The sequence below is a fragment of the Myotis nattereri genome (genome assembly GCF_964212035.1).
Source record: "Myotis nattereri genome assembly, chromosome: 6".
In the NCBI taxonomy this organism is placed as follows: Eukaryota; Metazoa; Chordata; class Mammalia; order Chiroptera; family Vespertilionidae; genus Myotis; species Myotis nattereri.
In genome coordinates, this window is record NC_138081.1 from 15,745,863 (window position 1) to 15,764,496 (window position 18,634).

An 18,634-nucleotide genomic window follows, 5' to 3' on the forward strand; every position below is an offset into this window, starting at 1 on the left:
TAACTCTCTATCCCTCTCCCTTCCTCTTTGTAAAAAATCAATAAAATATATTTAAAATATATTTATATTTAAGAATACAAGTTTGATGGTACCTTCCCCTCTTCTTTCCCCGTGTGCTCTCTCATGCCTGCCCCTTTCCCTGCCCGGCCCCCTTTCCCTCCAGGCCCATTACCTTTGCCTTTCTCTTTAAGCTCCAAGGGCCCTTCTCCTGCTTCTGTAACATGTTTCCTGAGCCCAGCTGGTTCACTTCTACTGCCTCTGTAACTTTCTAAGTAAACTTTCTCTTATTAGAAAAAAAAAATACAAGCTTGAAAATGCTATGTGGGCACTCTGTGTGGCTCTGCGGCTCCTACTATGTTCTCATTTCTGGCTGTTCTCACTTCTCTACATGTACTGGTGCTGCAACGCAGACGTATCAGATGTCACTGTGGTTCGATGCCCTGACCAAGAATCAAACCACGACCCTTCAGTGCATGGGATTACACTCCAGCCAACCAAGCTACATCGGCCAGGGCAAGATGGTCTTTTCTTTCTCTCTTTTTTTTCCAGAGGCGATGCTAATCTTCTCTGTATCGTTTCAATTTTAGTTTACGTGCTGCCAAAGCGAGATGTCCATATAATCCATTTTTACTCATTTCTTTTCCCTCCCTACACCTCTGTTTAGCAAGGGGATATTTTTAGCAATTAGAATACAGGCTGCTTTTAGAGACCTTCATATATCACTGTGTCATTACATCTCGATATCCTTACACTCCCACTCCAGACATCGCGCTCCCTCTCTCTCTCCCGTCAATTACAGCTGACATTCAATATTAGTTTGTATTAGTTTTCAGGTGTGCAGCATAGTGGTTAGACATTTATATTAATTACAAAGTGCTCCCCCCGTAAGTCTAGTACCCGACTGGCACAATATTACTGACTATATTCCCTATGCTGTGCTTTACATCCCCATGACCGGGCATAGCTCTTAAAATAGAATGGGTGCTTGAGTGCAGTGACAGTCAGTGGCAAAGGGTCTCCTCTACCTGTGCATGTCTTCAGAAAGCCAGATGCTGGCCACTGGTGCCATCAGCTCCTCTAGGAACAACTTCTGACGCTCATAGTTCTTGAATTGGTTGCTAATGAGAACCAGGGCTTCCATGAGGGCACACTTTTCCATTTGTGTGAGGAGTAGCTCATTGGAGAGGAGTTGCTTTACGTGGTTATAAAGCATGTCAAAATTGGGCTGCAGATCAGAAAGGGAAAAAACAAAACAAAAAACTAGAGGTGGTGAAGGTCTGATTTTCAGGGAGAGGTGAGTCGCTCAGGAGGTGGAAAGAGGCCCAAAGCATCCCTAGGAAGGTCAAGCCTATAGGACTGTCCTTAGTAATTTGGATAGAATGCTCTTTCGCCTGGACAAGCAAGGCAATTTAGGCAGAGGTGATTGTCTTGAATATTGAGGTAATTGCAATTTCCCATACTGCAATTGTGAAAACAATCTGTCTTTTTTCTACATCAAGTTTTACAATATCTTCGCAAAGATCAGCTTGTTTTATTTACACACACACAAACACGCACACAGACACACACACATACACAGACACACACACTGCTTTGTGTTCAGAGAAGAAATTTCTGGTTATTTTGTAATCTGAAATAGTAATACATTTCTTCTTAAAACCCTCCAAAAAAAAGATTGGGTTCACCCGGCCGGTGTGGTGGTGGTTGTGTTGACCTATGAACCAGAGGTCACCATTTGATTCCTGGTCAGGGCACAGGCCTGGGTTTTGGGCTTGATCCCCAGTAGGGGGTGTGCAGGAGGCAGCCAGTCAATGATTCTCTTGCATCATTGATGTTTCTTTTCTCCCTCCTCCTCCCTTCCTCTCTGAAATCAATAAAAATATGTTTAAAAAAAGAAAGGGGTTCACATCTGGCTTCTACCATCTGGCAGTAGCAGGTAAGAGCATCACAGAGTAAAGAGGTGTACACTGATGGGAAAACTTGGTATCATCCATATGGAAAATTGTTTATTTTGAGGGAATAGTTTGCATTTTTAACTCTACTAATAAGTAGGAGAGGAACAAGACACTATTCAAGAATGCTTATCCTGCCCTGGCTGGTTTGGCTCCGTGGATAGAGCATCAATCTGGGGACTGAAGGGTCCCGGGTTCGATTCCAGTCAAGGCCACATGCCTGAGTTGCGGGCTTGGTCCCCAGTAGGGGCCGTGCAGGAGGCAGCTGATCAATGATTCTCATCACTGATGTTTCAATCTCTCTCCCCCTCTTCCTTCCTCTCTGAAATCAATAAAAATCCTATATAATAAAAGGCTAATATGCAAATTGTCCCCTTGACTGGGAGTTCGACCAGGGGGCAGGGCTGGCCAGCCAACCCTGCCCCCCCAATCAATCGGCCCTGACTGGGGCTGGCCCCCCCCACCTGTGCACAAATTTGTGCACCAGGCATCTAAAATTAAAAAATTACAAAATGTAAAAAATTAAAAAATGCTTATCCTAAGCAAAGATATAGTTCCTTGTTTTCTAGTTATGTGAGTATAAATAGAACTGAATTTACAAAAAAAATATAACCGAACTCAACAGGACTCAGTGACTACTTAGCAAATCCAGTGGCTTACCAACACGAGCTGAGGGTAGTCTCGACATATCTTGATGATGGAGGAACAAGCATGTCTTCTCACATTCCTCACTGCCCGGGTTCTGGGGGCCTGGGAAGAAATATTCAACAAACACAGAGCCACTTTCAATATAATATAATTTACAGATGCTGCTTATTATCATGTAAATACCTCCCTCCAGAGGCAAATTCAATCATTTTTTACAACTGTGAGAGTATAATAGAGTCACATTTATAGTCACCATGAACACACATATCTACTGTTTGCCCTAAAGTATCTGCAGTACAAAAGACCTTATCATGACCATCTCCTGCCTGTACCTAACCCTTCTTATTAGACTAAATGTTAGGTATTCATACTTTTGCTCCCAAGAAGTAGAATTTATTGAATTAATGGTCTTACCTTACTTTCTTCGACAGTTTCAAAAGTGACAGACGAAAATAGCTACGGGGAAGGAGAAAAAGCCACTCATCAGTACCAACTGAGTTCTTTTATTTTTTATTTATTTTTTTTTAATATATTTTATTGATTTTTTACAGAGAGGAAGGGAGAGAGATAGAGAGTTAGAAACATCAATGAGAGAGAAACATCGATCAGCTGCCTCCTGCACATCCTGTGCCCGCAACCCAGGTACATGCCCTTGATCGGAATCGAACCCGGGACCTCTCAGTCCGTAGGCCTATGCTCTATCCACTGAGCCAAACCGGTTTCAACTGAGTTCTTTTAAACAGTAGATACAAAGTTTCCAACAAAATCCCAAAAGTGTTACAATACGGTAACGAAAGGGCTTTCAATTGCCATTACAAAGTTTCAGATGTTTGTTTTCTCAGATAAGTAGGAGAGGCTTGAGATTCACAATCTTACCAGCAAACACTTTATAAAGAATCTCAGAACAATCCATGCCATCACACACACTCAGCTACAATGATGCCTCTTCCTTCTCCACGGTTAAAACTTCAGTGATCATCCTTCCCTAACTCCACCTTAACTTCCCATTTACTTTATATTTTTAACCCTCACCTGAGGACAACTTTTGTTTTAAATTCATTTTTAGAGAGAGAGAGAGAGAGAAAGGGAGAAAGAGAAGACAGAGAAACACGGTCCTGTTGCCTCCCGTACACACCCCAATTTAAGTATGTGCCCCAACCAGGGATCGAACCTACAACCATTTGGTGTACGGGACTCCAAGCAACTGAGCCACCAGGCCATTTACTTTTTCACGCCCCCACCCCTGTACCCCAAAGACTTTTTCACTGATTTTGAGAGAGAGAGAGAGGAGGAGGGAGAGAGCAACATTGATGTGAGAGCAAAACATCGACAGGTTGCTTCTGCATGCCCCCTACTAGGGCTTGAGCCCACAACCCAGGCATGAGCCCTGACTGGGAATCAAACCCACAACCTTTTGGTGCATGGGATGATGTTCAACCAACTGAGGCACACCGGCCAGGATCCCATTTATTCTTTAACCCAATGCAACCTGACTGCTGCCCTAGTCACTATGACGCAGTAACACTCTAACAATGGTCTACTTAGAAACTTAATGGACATTCTCCAGTTCTCCATTTCTGTTGTGACAAATGAGTTCACCTTTTCAAAGTTCTACTGGCCTTTGTCACATAACATTTTCTCCACTTCTCTGGCGTTTCTCTCTCTCTCTCTCTCTCTCTCTCTCTCTCTCTCTCTCTCTCTCTCTCTCTCTCTCTCTCTTTTCCTTTGGGGCTTCTCATTCTTGCCATCCTCCTCCAATGATGGTGATCTCCGGGGTTCCTTGCTTGAGGAACATGTCTAACTCTACCTCTCCTCTTCCCTAGTGCTTCACTTCTCCTCTTGACACTTCTATAATGACGATGCCTTAATACTAGCTTGTAATTTTCTAGAGTCTAGATCAGGGGTGGGCAAACTTTTTGACTCGAGGGCCACAATGGGTTCTTAAACTGGACGGGAGGGCCGGAACAAAAGCATGGATGGAGTGTTTGTGTGAACTAATATAAATTCAAAGTAAACATCATTACATAAAAGGGTACGGTCTTTTTTTTTTTTTAGTTTTATTCATTCCAAACGGGCCGGATACGGCCCGCGGGCCGTAGTTTGCCCACGGCTGGTCTAGACCTTTAACCTCAAATAGCCAATTTAGTGTGAGGTCTCTCCACCTAGCTATTGTACACATACCTCAAACATAGTATTCCAAAACAGAATTCACTCCCTTTTCTTCCTTACTCCTACTCTCCCTCCTGATCCAGTATTCTCCTTCAGGTGGGACTCCATTACTCACCTAGTCACCTAAACTGGAAACTCAAAAACTATCCATACTGACCTCTCACAAATCCCCTCTCAATCTGAAAGCACGTTCTGATCCCTCCTTTTAGGTCAGCGGTTCTCAACCTTTGGGTCACGACCCCTTTGGGGGTCAAACGACCCTTTCACAGGGGTTGCCTAAGACCATCAGAAAACACATCTATAATTACATATTATTCTTGTGATTAATCACTATGCTTTAATTATGTTCAATTTGTAACAATGAAAATACATCCTGCATATCAGATATTTACATGACGATTCATAACAGTAGCAAAATTACAGTTATGAAGTAGCAACGAAAATAATTTTATGGTTGGGGGTCACCACAACATGAGGAACTGTATTAAAGGGTCGTGGCATTAGGAAGGTCGAGAACCACTGCTCTAGCTACTCTTTCCATTTCTCAGTGTACGTGTCTATAATTGCATGCCAAATAGGCACATCTGTATATATGCGTTTCCTCCCAAGCAGAGCGCTCTTAAAGGACAGGCTTTTCTACTAGCAGGGTTTCTGATCCACAATAAGTACTGAGTAAATATCTGGTAAATGAATAAACGGCTGTCTGTTTATTAACTTGTCTCACACACTTTCAAAAACAATTACATACATTAGCTTAGAAATGCCAAAATAAAGTTTACAAAGCAGATGGAGTTTACCTTAGAGAAGACCTGGGGCAGGAACTCTGGTCTGTAGGTGACAAACGGAAAGAGTGCTGAGACATCAGTGAGGACACAAGACAGAATGAGAGGGTCCTTAGTGTCAAAGTTGAGGACTATCTGCAATAGCTCTATTCCATCATGAACAGGGATTTCCTGTAATACAGACATGAAAAGGCGATTGACACAGCTGATAACCACTTTTCCTTCGGACTCTAGTTTATAAATACATAAGACAGTTGCCACATATGGTTTGGTATACTACTTTCTAATCCTTAAAATTCAAAGCATCACTCCATGGTATTAAAATTTTTCAGCTCTAGCCGGTTTGGCTCAGTGGACAGAGAGCGTCGGCCTGTGGACCAAAGGGTCCTGGGTTCGATTCCAGTCAAGGGCATGAACCTCGATTGCAGGCTCCTCCCTGGCCCGGACCTTGGTCAGGGTGCAGGCAGAAGGCAACCAACCAATATGTTTCTCTCACATCAATCCTTCTCTCTGTCTTCCCTCTCTCTTCCTCTCTCTCTAAAAATCAGTGGAATAATATCCTCAGGTAAGGATTAAAAAAAAAAAAGTCATATATGCCACCATGTACTATCTTAAAGATATAGCATCTCCTACTATTAGAAACTTAGAATATTTCTAGTTCTTCACCATTGTATATAATGCTAATATATATCTTTGCAAAAAAATGTTGGCTACATTATCAATTATTTCTCTTGAATAAGAGACTTTTGGGGGTGGCTGGAATCATTGGGTCAAAAGTTATGAATATATATATAAGTCAAGCTGCTTTCCTTCTTTACAGGTTTTATCAATTGATTCTTGATCCATTAATGTGCCCTTTTTACCATGTTCTCAGCAGCAATGAATTTGTTCCCTAAAACTTTAGTTAGGAAAAACAAAAGTTTATTTAATTTGCATTTTTTCAATTACTAATGAGGTTGATTTTTTCTGTATTTATTAACTACTTTAGTTTCTCCTCTGTATATTATATGATATCTTTTATCTATTTCTCAATTGGATTCTAGCGTTTTTATCAACTTACACAAAAAGCTTATTGTTAAATATTCCAGACCTTTAAAAACGGTCTAACACTTTAATGACCCTCCATACAACTACTTAGAGAAGATGTTACTGATACTATGGTTGCTCTGTGCACATAACCTCCTTTCCAGCCATAAGGTGGCCACCATCCTGAATATGGTGTTCATAAATTCATGGATTCCTTCATTTTTGTATACTTTTACCTCAAATGTATTCACTTTTGTGGCTTGATGTTTTGGGTCAACATTATGTTTATGAGAATCATCCTTATTCATCATATAAGCCTAATTGATTTTCACTGCTCTATTACAATCTATTCTATACAATATATTGCCAAATTATTCTCAAGTGATATCAGTTATATTCTATTCGTGATGTTTAAGAGAGATAAGCTTTTTAGAGTAAGGATATCAATCCCATCCATATTTATTGCAGATACTATTCCAAGTTTGCCTTTTAAAAGTTTATTTTGTAAGTTAAAAAACATATGCAGTTAAAACCATCAATTGTTTTATTACTTTCATTGTTTTTGAACTTTCAGGGATCTTTCCCTAAACAGTTAATTTTCCCTAATGCTAATTACTATTGTTACTGTTGTTGTTAATCCTCACCTGAAGATTTTTTTCCAGTGATTTTTAGAGAGAGTGGAAGTGGGGGGGTGGTGGTGGGGAAACGGAAGAGAAACATCGATGTGAGAGACACACATGGACTGGCTACCTTCCACTCGCACCCCGACTGGGACTGGGGATGGAACCCTGTAACCAAAGTGCATGCCCATGGCTGGAAATCGAATCCATGATCCTTCAATTGGTGGGCCGACGCTCTAACCACTGAGCAAAACCCACCAGCGCCTAATGCTAATTATTAAATGACCAATTCCTCTCATTTCTTGTATATACTCCAGGTTGTTTCTGGGCCACTTTGCTCAAATGAGCTGTGTCTAATGCCAGTTCTACACTGCTTTAAAACACTGTAGCATTAAAACATAAATAAATACAATAAATTACTGCAGCTTTTATATTTTATTATCTGAGGCAAACCAATCCTCATCTTCCAAATGTGATTTCCCCCCCTCCAAAGCTCTTCCTGACATTAATCCACTGCGAAAGCCGCTAAAAGGCTCTGCCCAATGCACTTGGATCCATAGTACCGGGAATACAAGCCCAGCTAATGCCACTGGACAAGATGAACAGTTTTTCAAAGAAGCTCTTGGACAAAATCTTTCACATGATAAAAGCTGATCTGCTCCGAACGACCCAGGGTGAGAGGGGGAGTGAGGGCAGAAACAGAGCAAAATCACTAGATTAGCTAATACTCTGCCAAGTCTGAAACTGACAGCAGTGAGTGGGAATGTAACAAGCTGAGGTCTGGGACTGGCATGCTCCTGGGACATACAATGTATCATAGCTTCAGTAACAAGTAGGTGAATAGTTTAATATTTTCAAACACTCATCTCTCTTGATTAGGAATGCTTATTCTTACCCATTTGATTTTGGTCTTAGACTCAGGTTTACTTTTTCATTAACAAACCTAAATGCTATCATCTAGGATTCCCCTGAGGAAAAAAGAATTCAGTGCCATTTGTTTTTCTCCCCACCCCTGGTTATGAATCCTACCGAATTTCTAATTGTTACCTATGCTTTGTCCCTAGCCCATATCCTTCTTGTATATACATTCCAAACCTTTTTTTGTACTTTTTAACCAACTAGTATTTGGTATTTTGACCAAATACCAGCATATTCAAGGACGTACTGTAAAATCCAACATACAACCAACCAGGTGCTCCCCTCTCCCCCAATACTGCCAGTCCTTTCATACATCTTAAAACAAATACTTGACAAACCCTGACTTCAAGCAGGATCATACCCATACATCTGGATCCATTTCAAGGTGCCTAACTTAAATGCTAGGAGCCCTAGCCAGCTTGGCTCAGTGGATAAAGTGTTGGCCTGTGGACTGAAGGGTCCCAGGTTCGATTCTGGTCAAGGGCACACGAGTAGGTTGCAGGCTTGATCCCCAGTAGGGGGCGTGCAAGAGGCAGCTGATCAATGATTCTCCCTCATCATTGATGTTTCTATCTCTCCCTCCCTCTCCCTTCTTCTTTGAAATCAATAAAAATATATTTTTTAAAAAATGCCAGGAAAGAAAACAGCAGGGCCATTTCCCTTGATTTAATAAAGGGCTTTCTTGATTTACCACACTTACTAATACATAAGTCCCATCTAAACTTGAAAAAGGACTAACATAGTGAAAAATATAGGACCCAAGTAGGGTTCCCATGTATATTTTAGAACAAACTCAGAATGCCATCATTTCAAACTGAAGTGAATCCATATAAAAACAGATGACCCTAAGATCTAATTTGTTAATATGCCACTTGTAAAAAAAAACAAAAACAAAAACCACACACACTAAAAAACCACAAAAACACACACGCTATATCCCCCTTTCTTCAAGATTCTTTCTATAAGTAACCTGGAATACACTAAAATATAATTACTGCCAAATGAGTGATCAAATCATTTTAATCTAATAAGGTAATGTTATAAGAGTGATAGGTGATATGAAGTATAAAAAAACAAGATCTGGCCCTGGCCAGGTAGCTCAGTTGATTAGAACATCATCCCAGTATTCCAAGGTTTGGGTTCTATCCCCAGTCAGGGCACATACAAGAAGCAACCAATGAATGCATAAATAAGTGGAAAAACAAACTGATGCCTCTCTCTCCCTCTCAAATCAATAAATAAAAATTAAAAAAAAATTATTCAGAGAAGAGAGACACTGACCCTCAAACTTGAATATCCTGGTCTATGTGCCATAAATTGAAAAAGATGCTTAAGGTTTGGAATAGTTATCCTACCTGCGGTTCACTGTAGTATCAGGCTCATATTATCCCCTTCAAATGAATACTAAACCTTGTAGAGCTTAGCGTCAGAGAGACCTGAGTCAGCTCTGCTATATGCTAGCCACTTGAATTCGAATGTTCTTTAACCTTCCTGAATCCGTTTCCTCTTCTGTGAGATACACATCCACAGATTTTCCTATCCCTCTGCCAGTCTTAAAAAGATGAGAATTATCACACAGTCAGCATGGGAAACAGTTACTTACTTCTTTATCTAGTGTTCGAAACATCTGGTGGATCACACTTTCCAAAAAAAAGGTCATGGCTTCCCAGTGCACAAATGAAGGTGAGAAGATGGAGCAGAGGCCGCCTTCTCCAGTTCCAGCTATAGGAAAACAGGGTTTTGAAACACACGCACACACGCGCACACACTCACACACACACACGCACGCACACTCACACGCACACACACGCGCACACACTCACACACGCACACTCACACACGCACACGCTCACTCACACACGCACACACGCACTCACACACACACGCACGCACACGCACGCACGCACGCACACACTCTCACACACACACACACTCACACACACACACACAACAACTCCAGGTAGGATCACAGAAGACACAAAGACAATGAGGCCTCAGAGACTACTTGGTAATTTCCCAGTTGAAGGAACAGAATAATCTAACCCCTCAGTCTAGAAAAAGAAAAAAAAAAAAGGAAAAGGAGTCCCTATCCTGCTTACAATGAGCTGTCTGAATTGAGCTCTCTGAGCCTTATCTATAAAACCACTTTGAGTACTGAATAAGAATCTATATATATAAAAGGCCAAGCGACCGGCTGACTGGCCAATCAGCCAACAGGTATGACGCACACTGACCACCAAGGGGCAGACACTCAACGCAGCGACTTTGCAGAGTGCCCTCTCGCACTCCAGGACCCCCGGGGATGTTGGAGAGCTGGTTTCAGCCCAATCCCTGCAGGCCAGTCTGAGGGACTCCACCTGCTGAAGGGATCCTGCTCACTCTGCAGATGCCCCACGTGAGGCCGGCTGGGGAGGGACCAATGGAGGTTGGCTCCAGGGTGTGTCCAGCCCGTCTTGCCCAGTTCTGCCCCAACAGCCACCTTCTAATTAATTTCCTTTCAATGTACATGAATCTGTGCACCAGGTCACTAGTATAGATATAAGCATCAAGAACAGCCCTAGCTGGTTTGGCTCAGTGGATAGAGCTTCGGCCTGCAGACCAATGGGTCTCAGGTTCAATTCCAGTCAAGGGCATGGACCTCGGTTGCAGGTTTCTCTCTGGCCTGGGCCCTGGTCAGGGAAGGTGCAAGAGGCAACCAATCAATGTTTCCCTCATATCAATATTTCTGTCTTCCCCTCTCTCTAAAAATCAATGGAATAATATCTTCGGGTGAGGATTAAAAAACAAAACAAAAACAAACAAACATACAAAAAAACAGTGCTTGACCAATTAGAGACAATTGATAAATATTAAGTTCTCTCTTCCTCCCTCTTTATAATCTGTCCATGGGAATCTAAGTAATTAAGATATTTAAGACCATAAATAATCCTTCCAACAAAGAGCTGACATAAGATCAAAAAAATACTGCTTCACATGCAGTAGCCTCTGAACAATTGCAAGGGCTATGGCTAGAGAACTGTGCCACCTCCAAGTTCACAAGTGTCATCAAGCCACATCACTCACACAGCAGGCACAGGCAGAAAGATTTACACACTTTCCTTGCTTCCATTAGTGCTCCCATTTATTATCTTCATCTTGATGCAACATTGAGCCTCTGCAAACATTCGAGTTACCTGATACCAAGGACCTTCAGAGTCAATTGTGAATATGCAAAACAGAATGCTAAATCCCATTGTCAGGTAACTAATGTACATGGTAATTGATGATTACCATGGACCTTTCTAAAGCAGTTATTTACGGCCCTTTCCTGCTTTATTATCCCTGTTGCCTATGCACTAATGACAAGACAGAAGATTTAGAGAACAAAGAAATTACCTTGCTTATGCATTTGGGTAGAGGGGGGTGATTTTGATTTTATATAAAGTGGCATTTCCCAGAGGTTTTGAGGTGGCTAAGTGGGAAGTCCCTGTACTGCTCCTCTTATGTCTGAATAACAGCACATTCTTTCTGAGTTTAGGAGTGGTGCTATGCAAAGCTTGGTTGAAAAGCTTTAAAAAGGTCTAGACATGCAATTTAAGATAGTACCTGAAGTAAAGTAAAAAAATCAACAATAAACAATTAGTTGATTCTGTGAAAAAGGAAAAACAAAGGCAAAACTGAACGTGGCTTTATCTAATTTAACCAGATTAAAAATGTAGTGTTATCTGCTTTCTCAGTGTGCAAATGGAGTCTCACTCCCTAGAATGGAACTGGGCAGTGAGCAAAGCTATTTTTGAATACTATTAGCATATTGTTTTGAAGTGTGACTCAGAAGGTTTATTTTCTATGGATAGCTTTGATACAATATTTCACTAATGTTAAGATATTAAAATTTAAATTACAGTTCAACGTAACCCATATGGCTCAGTTGGTTGAAGCATTGTCCCATGTACCGAAAGGTTGCGGGTTTGATTCCCATCAGGGCACATACCTACACTGTGGGTTTGATCTCTGATCTGGGCACCTACGGGAAGGCAACTGATGGATGTTTCTCTCTAACATCAATGTTTCTCTCTCTAAAATGAATAAGCATGTCCTTAAGTGAGGATTAGAAAAAAAACAACTTACAGTTTATGGATCCAGTATCAACAGAAGTTGACAGCTGATACTTTAGCCATTCCCCAGCCATCTGGAAACTAGTCTTGGGATCCAAACGACATGCTAACCTCATTACCTCTCCTTGTTGGGCCCGGGAGGCTGCCAAGAGAAAGACATGAGTCGATAACTGGTATATAATAGGTACTTAGTTAATGTTCATTCATTTATCCATTCCAGGGGGGAAATGTTGGAAGAGACTCTTGTTTTGCAGACTTGTGCTTTGAATGTAACAAATGTTCAATGAAGCTTTGTTAACAAATCCAGACATTTTAAAAAACAAATTATCTCTGGAAGGTGCCCTATCAGTTAGATCCCGTAAATGGCAAACAAAAAATGGTCTCCCATTTCTGTTGGAATGAAAAGATGAGGTTGGTACAGATATAAAATGGAGACTGCTGTGGAAAACAGCCTGGCAGTTCCTCAAAACATTAAACATGAAATTGCCACATGATCCAGTAATTCCCTTCCTAGGCATACACCCAAGAGAAATAAAAACATATGTACACTAAAAAACTTGTACACTAGTGTTATAGCAGACTAGAGGCCCGATGAAATTCATGAAATTCGTACAAGGGGCTCGGCCCTTGTAGCCCTGGCTTCATCCGGAAGGTCGTCTGAAAGGATGTCCAGAAGATTGTTCGGCTGTTCGATCTCATTAGCATATTATGCTTTTATTATTATAGATTATTCTAAATAGCCAAAAAGTGGAAACAGCTCAAATTTCCATCAATTTATGAATGAATGAGTAAAATGTATATATTCATAAAATAAAATATTGGCAATATAAAGTAATGAAGTACCAATACATGCTATACCATAAATGAATATTAAAAACATTAGGCTAAGTGGACGAAAGCAGTTTCAAAAGATCACATCTATAATAATAAAAGCGTGCATCGGGCCTCTAGTATTGTGTAAATTCCATTTATATGAAATGTTCAGAATATAGAAAGTGAATTAGTGGTTTCCCAAGGCTAGGAAAAAAGGGGATTGGGAGCTGACTGCTAATGGGTACGGAGTTTCTTGGGGTCATAAAACTGTCCAAAATTTATTGTGGTGATGGATGCACAACTCTGAAAATACTAAAAACCATTAAATTGTATACTACAAGTGGGTGAATTGTATGGTAAATGAATTACATCTCAATAAAGCCAGCTTTGCCCAGTGGGTAGAGCATCAGCCTGCAGACTGAAGGGCCCCGGGATCAATTCCAGTCAAGGACATATGCCTGGGTTGCAGGCTCAATCAACAGTAGGGGGCGTGCAGGAGGTAGCCGACCGATGATTCTCTATTATTGATGTTTCTATCTCTCTCTCCCTCTCCCTTCCTTTCTGAAATAAATAAAAATATATTTTAAAAAAATCAATCTCCAAAGGTAGTGTGTGTGCATGCACCTAGGCTTGAAATCAGTGCAATCCCAGCACCCTCTGAAATGTGAGACTAAACAGGCAGCTGTTCAAATTTAGGGCTCTTTAATATAGAACCCCAAGGGTCATGCACCATGATTCACAACACTAGATGCCATTCTGAGACGACTGGGAGACATTCCAGGTCACTTACAGTTGAAGAAAGCATTGAAGTCCTCATCGCTATCAAAATCAAATCGAGAGTATTCACAGCTGGGGCTATCTGTTTTAGAAGGAAAGCCCATCTGGAAAGAGAAAGATAGTTGGTATAAGGGATGAAAATGGACCTATTAAGAGTCTTGAACTCCCGGAATTCAAGCATTAAGAAGAGTTAGGGTTTACATGAGACATTTTATGATAAATAACTAGGTATGGTCCTTCCACCATGTGAGGACACAGTGAGAAGATGGCCACTATGGACCAGGAAGTGGGTTTCCATCAGAACTGAGTCTGTCGGCCCCTTGATCATGGACTTGCAGCCTCTAGAACTGTGAGAAATAAATGCCTCTTGTTCATGAAAAAATAAATAACTGCTTCTGGTCTATCTCACGTCAACAATTTGGTCCCAGTTCCAATAATCCTAAGAGCGGCAGAAAAGAGGACGTCTACTTGATACTTTCTTTCAGGTTCCTCAAAGAGAATTAAATTATGGAATTTATTAAGGGTCTGAGTATAAAAATGCCTCACGACAGAGGGCTAACACAGCATGAAGTAAGTAAAAAAGAACTGAAAACTATCTGCTACTTAAATGCTGGACCCTGGGAATAAGCATGGAACTTTTTCTTATGTTTCATTCAAAAAAGGAATAAAGACTATGGCAAACAATTAGGACACATTGGTACGTGCTAGGTGAATTCCTTGAAGAAATAAAGGGACTCTTGAATGGGTCCCATTCTCTAATTTTACAAACCAAGATTAAGCATCTGTACTAGTAAGAGTCCTTAGCAGATCTCAGGGAATTCATAAGCAACTCTACTGAGATAGTGAGCAGTCTGCTTTCACTCTCCCTCTCTTTTTACTCATCTTCCTCTCATTTGACCTTCATATCAGTACTTCCTATTGGAGCCTTCTTCACTCGACCCTCCTTCCTGCTTTTAACCTCTGAAAAGCAATTACCTCATTGTATGGTCATGGCCACTGCTCTTGTCCTATCGCTTCTTTTATCTAGCATCTAGCCCAATATTGGTATATAAGTGCTCCAAGATAGAAACAGTAGATATTATAACCAGTATGGACTGCTTTCTTCTTGTGGAATAAGAGAATATGCCCAAGGAAGGGATGGCAGTAACCAAGGCAGCATTGTCAATGGTGCCAATTTAAGCCACATTATGTGTACTTATCTATATTCCACCTGTTCAGGTTTCCACTGCATACCTTGACCACGTTTGTCATAGAAGCACGAAGATATTTTGGTATCATTGCTAATAGCAAAGGGTCACGGGACAGGATCTCATGCCGAAAGAGGGCTCCCCAAGTCATTTGAGTTGAAGAGCGTAGAAACTAAAGGGGGGAGAAAAAAGTAAACCTGTTTAAGGATTTGGATTTTATATAACCAAGATTATTACTTAGCTCAGTAATTATCAACTATATTTTCTCATGAAAATAAACCTCTATAAAAACTTTGAACTGCCCGTACTGTAGTACATCAGTAATGACCACTCATTATGAACCACACATTAATAAGACTGTGGGTTAGGTGAAATTCCTGGAGTGTTAACCGAAATCTACCCCTTTCTCGTTTATGCAAGAAAGGTTGTAGGAATGCCAGGGTAGTATTACAAGAAAAATCTTGAGTTGGATGCAATTAATTTGTATTAAAATATCTTTAGTAGTCAATTGCCTGGAATATACCTCACATCTGATTGAGCATTATCAAAATAATGTTAGCTGGGGGAAAGCTGCTGACCTTGATGGTTTAATGCTGGTTCAAGAAGAAGATTCAGCAAGTCTCTTAATGATACTGTAGTTATTTTCTAAGGCCGTACGAGTTATGTTTTATATATGAGCTGCTGATTACTTTAGGCCATAGTGCTTTGTTTTGGCTTACCTAACTCAAATTTCAAAAAGTTACCTGCATAATGTTTACCTGACTTGGATGCGTTGTGAAAGCAAGAAAAGATTCCAGGTATTTTCCAAAGTTTGCTGGTGTTTCTACATTAGAATCCACACCCTGTAGGACAAAAAGTCCATTACATTAATGATGTTGATTAGGGGAGGGGAGTGGGAAGAGTGGAATAACAAATACAGATAAGTTAAATCCTCCAAAATTTCAGTTTTGAAATGACTGTATACTTCCTTGTGGTCTAAGAAAGACCTCATTTCAAGGGCTAAAAAACAGGAAAGCCGCTTTACTTCCTTAATCATAATCATTAAAACTCATCTGCCCATGACAGGTGTGGCTCAATTGCTTGGAGTATCATCCCATACACTGAAAGATGGCGGGTTTGGTTCCCGGTCAGGGCACATACCCAGATTGTGGGTTTGATCTCTGGTCAGGATGCATATGGGAGGCAACCAATCAATGTCACCTTGATCTCTCTCTAAAATAAATAAAAAAACAAACACACTCCGTAGTCAAATAGTAAAACAAAAGAGTATTCATTTCAGAAATCACAGAAAGATATCCATATTATTTATTTCTGAACTATTCACATCTCTGTGACCCATTAAATAATCACTCCATGGTACATGTCTTACATCTGAAGCTCTATCCTCTATCTATTCAAGCTACCAAGAAAAGGTATAACATAAAAGATAAATGTCTGTCCCAGTATTCTATCTTTCAAGTTATAAGACCAAGTATTAAATATTTCCATAAAGATAGGTATTTCTAGGTAAATCAGACTAAAGTTTCCTTTAATGATCCAACAATAGATCCTTTAAATTTGGTAAAAGGATTCTTATTCAAACCCATGTTTCATAATCTAATAGGACTTTAAGGGTTAATGTACTCAGCAGACTGATGTTTTGTAAGTACCAAAATTCACAAGAATAACATTATTGAATTATGGAATAACATATGTGAATGTTTGCTCTTATTAATAGTAATTGATTTGTTAAAAGAAATTTATATCATTTAAACTCTGTTAAAAGAATTTAATCTATAGAACCACATGAAATAATCTATACGCAATGCTCCATATGAGGCTAAAATCAATGGCACGTGTCAGCCCTAACACAAATATAATTTTCTAAAAGCTCTCCTCACCTGGCCAGCATGGCTCGGTGGTTGAGCGTCGACCTTGAACCAGGAGGTCACAGTTTGATTCCCGGTCAGGGCACATGCCCGAGTTGCGGGCTCAACCCCTAGTGTGGGGCATGCAGGAGGCAGCCGATCAATGATTCTCTCTCATCATTGATGTTTCTATCTCTCTCTCCCTCTCCCTTCCTCTCTCTGAAATAAATAAAAATATATTTTAAAAAATTAAATTAAATTAGAAAAAATAAAAGCTCTCCTCAACTGGCCCTGAAATGCTTCAGAAAGTAAGTGCTCACCAGCAATGCACAAAGCTGATTGCCCAGAGCACACAACACCTGACAAAGTCTTTTCAGGAAGACATAGTGTTTTTCTACCAAGCCTCCTCCGTCAGCAGTCCTGTAAGATGAGAAAACAGTGTGATTAGTTGCACATCAAGAGAACCAAAGAGATTCCCATCAAATGGCATTGTATATGGTCTATATTGCAACATTTAAATTTGTTATTAAAAAACAAAACCAAAAATACCCTCCAAACACTGAAAGAAGGACGGAAAAAAAAATAGCGTTCAATGCAATTTCATCCATCAAGAGACACTCTAATTTGGGTAATTTATATGGTCCTTGAATATTCTGGAATAGTGACATAAACTCTGAGCGTGACTCCATAGAAGAATGTATATACTTCTATTCATAAAAAGCTGCACAAAGCCCCAGCCGATTTGGTTCAGTGATAGAGCATCGGCCTGCGGACTGACGGGGCCCAGGTTTGATCCCAGTCAAGGGCACATGCCCAGGTTGGGGGCTCGATCCCTAGTAGGGGGCGTGCACGAGGCAACCAATCAATGATTCTCTCTCATTTGATGTTTCACTCTCTCTCCCTCTCCCTTCTCTCTAAAACCAATAAAAATATATTAAGAAAAAAAGAAGGAAAAAAAAGATGCTCTACATATCATCAGAGAAATGCAAATTAAAGATACCACTGTACACCTATTAGAATAGCCAATTATCTAACAATAAAAATAGCAAATGCTATCAAAGGTGTGGAGCAACAGAAACTCGCATTAACTGCTGGTAGGAATGGTACACCCACTTTGGAAGACAGTTTGATAGTTTCTTACAAAACTAAGGATACTCTTACCATATAATCCAGCAATTGATATAAATTCATTGGTATTTACCCAAAGGAGTTGAAACCTTGTGTTCACACAAAGGCCTGCGTTATGTTTATAGCATGTTAACCTTGGATGTTTATAACAGTTTTATTCATAATTCCCCAAACCTGGAAGCAGCCAAGGCGTCCTTTGATAGGTGAATGGATAAATAACCCTGATACATCTGACATTGGGGTATTATTCAGTGCTCATAATCCATAGAACGTACACCACGTAGAAGAGTAAACGCTAAGGTAAACTAGGGAGTGTGGACGATTGGATGTGTCAGTGTAGGTTCATCAGTTGTAACAAATATGCCACGCTGGTTAGTGAAGTTGCTAATGGGGGAAGCTGCTCAAGTGTTGGGATGGGAGGTGTATGGGAAATCTCTGTACCTTCCCCTGAATTTTGCTGTGAACCTTAAATTGCTCTAAAAAAATAAAGTCTTGCCTGGCAGGCACAGCTCAGTGGTTGAGCGTCTACCTGTGAACCAGGAGGTCACAGTTCGATTCCTGGTCAGTGCACATGCCCGAGTTGCAGGCTTGATCCCCAGTGGGGGGGGGGGGGGGGGTGAGCAGGAGGCAGCCAATCAATGATTCTCTCTCATCATTGATGTTTCTACCTCTC

At 40.6% G+C, this 18,634-nt stretch overlaps 1 protein-coding gene across 1 annotated transcript in view; it reads right to left on the reverse strand.

Moving 5' to 3' along the window:
- XPO5 (exportin 5) overlaps window positions 1-18,634 on the reverse strand; it is a gene marked incomplete at its 5' end in the record, with an annotated part of 51,995 nt that overhangs the window by 22,658 nt on the left and 10,703 nt on the right. The window contains 10 exon segments of the mRNA XM_081093641.1: window positions 1,026-1,225; window positions 2,613-2,702; window positions 3,015-3,056; window positions 5,567-5,722; window positions 9,719-9,837; window positions 12,223-12,351; window positions 13,813-13,903; window positions 15,033-15,158; window positions 15,745-15,828; window positions 17,154-17,253. Coding sequence (XP_080949767.1) covers window positions 1,026-1,225; window positions 2,613-2,702; window positions 3,015-3,056; window positions 5,567-5,722; window positions 9,719-9,837; window positions 12,223-12,351; window positions 13,813-13,903; window positions 15,033-15,158; window positions 15,745-15,828; window positions 17,154-17,253 — 1,137 coding nt within the window.